Source organism: Lycium ferocissimum, unplaced genomic scaffold (genome assembly GCF_029784015.1).
Source record: "Lycium ferocissimum isolate CSIRO_LF1 unplaced genomic scaffold, AGI_CSIRO_Lferr_CH_V1 ctg12675, whole genome shotgun sequence".
NCBI classification, from domain to species: Eukaryota; Viridiplantae; Streptophyta; class Magnoliopsida; order Solanales; family Solanaceae; genus Lycium; species Lycium ferocissimum.
In genome coordinates, this window is record NW_026714472.1 from 1 (window position 1) to 5,394 (window position 5,394).

Below are 5,394 nucleotides of genomic sequence, written 5' to 3' on the forward strand. Positions count from 1 at the left end.
ACATCTCCATGACCTTTTTACATCCCAAAAGATGAAAGTTAAAGATTCTTAAAAGCTTCTTATGAGAAAGAGATAAGACGTGTTCTATGATAATGATGATGATGATGATTTTACTTCTAGAGATTCCAAAGCCTATGAATTGACGCTATTATGAGCTTCATGACCTTATTTCATAATTTCCTTGATGTTATTCATTGTTGGCCATCTCACCTTCTGATACTAGTTCCTTCAAGGTGAGACATAGCGATGATGATTGCTCCATAATATAATCGGAGGTTACCGACCTTACGTCACTCCGATAGAGCTATAACTTTTACTTGAGCTCTCATGCATGCTTTATGTTATGTATATGTATGACCACACTGTGCCTATTTGGCCGGACAGACACCACTACGCTGGGCGTAAATGGGCGGCTTATGGATACCACCGTGCCTAGTTGACCGGGCAGTCACTATTAGTAGGCGTCATGTAGGTTACCCTGGACGCGGGCTAATGGTGATAAGCAGTTTATGTATATGCATGAGTTTACGATGATGTTTTAGATATAAAAGTTAGCATGCATGACTCTGCTTAAGAGGCAATCAGTTACAGGTTATCTCTTCATTTTGCGTTCTCTTATTTCTTGCTTATCTTTGTTATGCATGCCTTACATAATCAGTACATTGTTCGTACTGACGTCCTTTCTTTTATGGACGCTGCGTTTATGCCTGCAAGTAGACAGAGAGACAGCACAGACGCTTAGGAGCTTCATTCAGCAGATTTTCAGGAGCACTCTACTACTCCGGAGTTGTAGATTATTGGTATATTTTTTTGTGTATATATTTGGGTGCGGCGGGGTCCTGTCCCGTCCTTGTGATTTCAGCACTCCAATTAGAGGCTCGTAGAAACATATGTGTGGGTAGTAGATGTCTCATGATCCTCTTAGTGTATATCTTATATGTCATTTTGTAGCCTTGTGGGCTTGTACATATATGTTTATTTTGAGGAGTAAGTGGGGATCATTTCATGAAAAGCTTGTGTTGGGAATGGTGCATGTTCAGGTTGAGTTTGATGATGAGTCTGACAGGTGTTGCTCGTTATGCTAGCTCCGGGTACCCGTCATGGCCCTCTAGTTGGGTCGTGACACTAACAATACATTTTCCACAATACTCTTACCTGTAACAAATCCAGACTGAGTACTAGAGATAATTCTAGGAAGAACTTTCACAATTCATTCATGCAGTACTCTAGAAATAATCTTATTAGCAAAAGTACTCAAACTAATTGGTCTTAAATCTACAAAACTATTATTTATCTCCTTCTTTGGAATGAGAACTAGATTTGTGTGAGTTATGAACCTTGGAAGCTCCTGACCATAGAAAAAAGCTCTGACCATCTTTGGGACATCTGATCCCACTATACTCCAGCAGCATTGGAAAAAATGTCTAGAAAAAACATGTAGACCACTGGTACTCTCCCCATTAAGACCATAAATTGTTTCCCTTACTTCTTCAATGCTAAGCAAAGATATTAATGCCTCATTTTGCTCCCCAATAATTAGGGTAGGAATAGCCTTCAGCATTTCAAAATCAGAGGATCTAGTCTGCTCTGTAAACTAATCTTGGAAGAATTGAATAGCTGCATCTCCAATCTGCTCATTTGTTTTTATCCAGTCACCCTGTGTGTTTTGTATACCATTCAAAGTAAGCTTCCTTCTTCTACCTTTGACATAAGAATGAAAAAAATTGGTGTTTCTATCACCATCCTGAAACCACTTCATGCTTGATTTCTACTTCCAATACTCCTCTTCAAGGTTCAAATATATGTTTAATTCTGTTTGTGCTTTGTGTAGTTACTCCCTATTCAAACCTGAAGGGTTTGTTTCCATCTGCAGCTCTTTCACCTTAATCACATCCTCCAAAGTGGAAATTTGTTGAAAGATATTGCCATAAGTCTCCTTGCTCCACCTTGCCAAAGCTTTCTTGACTTTTTTCATCTTTCCCTGTAGCTCTATGAAGGGATTAGCAGCATAATCTAAACTCCAGTTTTCTTTTATTACATCCATAAACTTGTGATGCTTGGTCCAGAAATTTAAAAACCTGAAAGGTCTTACAAAAATTTCCTCATTGCTATCACAAACTACATGTAAAGAAGCATGATCAGAACCATTTCTTATGAGATGAGATACTTCACTAGATGGCAGTAGTTGTATGAACTCCTGATTCCCAAGAACTCTATCCAGCCTTTTTAATATACAATCATCTTCTATTCTACCATTCCACCATGTAAATCTACTACCAGAGAACTGTAATTCTACCAAACCACAATTGTTTATAAACTGAGCAAAATCAATAGTTTCCTGATGATGCACTGGAAGACCCCCTAATTTTTCTTCTTCAGAAAGTGTAACATTAAAAGCTCCCCCCACTATCCAAGGGAGCTGACAATTCCTTGCAATTTGACCTACTGAATCCCATAATTCTTGTGTTTGAATGGCAGTGCAGTTTGCATAAACTACTATTATCATCACTTCCTGAAGAAAAGAATTGTTAAGTCTAAGAGTCACTTGTTGTACTTCATTTGCAATTACTTGACCATTACAGTCTTCTGACCAAAATAACCATATTTTGCCTGACATATTAACTATAGCAGTTTGTGAACCCAATTTCCTTCTGTATGACTCCAATTCTTATGGTTCTTGAAATGGCTCCATAAGAGCTATTAAAGTGTAATGATGCCCCCTATTGAGATCAATCAATCTCTCAAAAGCATTTTGAGTATTGACTGATCTTATATTCCAAAACAATAATTTGTCAACCATTGAGAATGGGTGGAGGATTTCACCTTGTTACTCCGTGTAGTTAGCTGAAGAGGAAGTACTAAATTAGATTTAGACTTCTTCATTGTACTTCTCAGACTCTTTTCCTATCTTGGAGATAAATATGCTTCTTGAGATATACTGTTGATCTGATCAATATTCTCATCTTCATACATATCCCTGAGATTCTTTAACTTTTTTTTTATCAACATGATCCTTTATATCTTCCATTTGAACTGCCAATTGAAGGTAGGAGTTCTTGCCATTTGATGTACCGGATTCCTCCTGAGGATATATGGTCTGCAAAGGTTGTTGATGCTACAGTGTTTACCTCAACCTCTTCTTCTTTCATCTTTGTGCTTCGATCTTCTTCAACCTGCTCATTTGCTTCTGATACCGAGTGCCCCCCCTTTAGCTAGTTGCAATCTTTCTATGTCAGCACTTCCATTCCTCTCTGCTACTGGATTAGATACCGAGTCATTAACTTTTGTGTCCTCTTGTAGAACTTTCCCAAAGGAATTCTCTACCCAATTCTTGCTGGATTTTGTCTGCTCTACTGCTTCATTCTTTTTTTTTGTCTTTGCTTTTAGTGCTCCTTGATTGATTTTCCTGGGATAGTTCTAAACTTTGCATTGATCTTTCTTTACCTGCCTCCTGTTCTTTTGCTATCTGTTGAATCTCATCACTTTTATCATTCTCCTCTTCATCATTGTTCTTTAAAGCAGCAAACTTGTTATTTGCTAAGTCTGCTCTATTACTCTTATCAGCCTCTTTATTCTTGTTCTCTATTGAGTTCATACCCTTTCCTGTTTTTTGTTAACAACTGGATTCCAAGTTTGATTGTGTTTGTAATGTCCTCCAGAATTCTGCTTCCGCTCTCCAGTACCCTTCACATTCTTGTTCTTGTTGCCATCTTTGTTTTATTTCTCAGCTTTGTTGTTATCTACCTTCTTGTCTTCCTCTTTGTCTACAACCCTTTTAGTAGCATTCTTTTGCTCCTTGATTTCCTCTTTATTATTAGATTCTGCACTTTTCCCCTTGTTATCCACATTGCTCTTCTGATTATTATCTTCAACCCCTTCCTCACCATCCCTTGGATACAATTCTGGGTGAATCACATAACAATTTTGTTCATTATGACCCTGTAGTTCGCATTTCCTGCAGTATTTGGGGACATGATCATAATTTATCTGAATCCATCTATCAACCACCTCACCAAATTTCTTTCTCATTCCAATATTGACCCTCTTGGGAAATTCACTTAATAGATCTACCTCTACCTTGACCCTAGCACAACTAGGCCTAGTTTGATTCCTCGTAGCCATATCCACTTGTAGGGTTTTACCAATAGCTGAAGCTAGTGAAAAAACTGCCTCTTTCACAAAATAATTGGGTGGTAAATAAGGAAATGAAATCCACGCTATTGTAATCGAGGTTTCTTCATCAGGATCAAACCATGGATCTCATTTCAAAGTTCGCATTATATATGACCAGTTCATGTGCGTGATGTAGAAAGCAGGTTTTGATAGCAAATTCACATAATCTTCCAACAACAATGGCCGAAGAAGAACATACCTGTTTCTCAACAAACCGACCTTACCCTTTAATTCACATTGTTTTGGAATTAGTGTCTGAAATTCTTTGATGTCAAGGCCATCCATGAGAAAATTTTCCAACAATTTCATATTGAAGATTCTCCTAGATAATCATTTGTTCTATCTCATCCTCATCCCAGATCACTCTAGGTTCTCCAAGAAGATAAGTAATAGGCTTTAACGAAAGTGGTTTGGCGGTGGGTTGTGAATTAGGAATAAGTGTTTCTGTATACGATGGTGAAGATTTGATTTGTGATTGAATGACTAATGGTAAAGTAGACTGGACAACCTCTGGTGGTGGCTGTCCAATGGCCGCCACAGCCATCAATACCGGCGTATTTGGATTTTAGGGATAGGTTTTTCGTTAGAATCAGAGTTTCTCTCTCCTAGCATTCATCTCCTTCCAAAAGGCCAGCCTCTTTCAAGTGTTGCTCTTTTGGTTCTCCTAGCGTTATTACATTGTTATTTGACTCTCTAAAAAACGTTTTCATCTCAAATTCAAATAAGTTTTATCCTTCTATTTTCTAAATTGAACCGTTTTAAAAATATCGTGTCATAATCCAAAACATGAATTAACAACATTCAATTCAATATACATATCCTCTTCAACAAAAACTAAGATATGAATGCATGTCATCTAAACTAAAATAAGAATTTAAAAAAATATTTTATATTTTCAGAAAGGAGACATGATTTACTTGGTAGCTGCAAACCTATGATTATTAGAGAGCAACTTGCTTTGGTTCTCCATACTAATACTAAAGAATATTATTTTATCCAACAATTATGTACATGCTCCTCTTTTTGAAAATTTATCTCAAAAACACATCTGAAGTATCAGTTTTTTGTGAGTTTTCTATCTGAATTATTAGGTGTTTGTGTTTTCAATCTAAACTATCATCAACTATTTATCAAAACACACCTCGAACTTAATGAGTCAGCTTCCACGTGGATAAAATTTTACGGGCAAATTAAGTTGTCACATGCCTTTTGGCAATTGTA

At 37.1% G+C, this 5,394-nt stretch overlaps 1 protein-coding gene across 1 annotated transcript; it reads right to left on the minus strand.

Annotated features, from left to right (window-relative positions):
- Window positions 1-1,337: 1,337 nt before the first annotated feature.
- Window positions 1,338-3,595, minus strand: LOC132041979 (uncharacterized; the record flags this gene model as incomplete). The annotated part of the gene is made up of 3 exons (XM_059432644.1): window positions 3,445-3,595; window positions 1,849-2,610; window positions 1,338-1,587 (listed from the first exon to the last, which is right to left on the minus strand). Coding segments are annotated over exons 1-3 (1,163 nt in total), but the record flags the coding sequence as incomplete, so codon positions are not given.
- Between the last annotated feature and the right edge of the window lie 1,799 nt (window positions 3,596-5,394).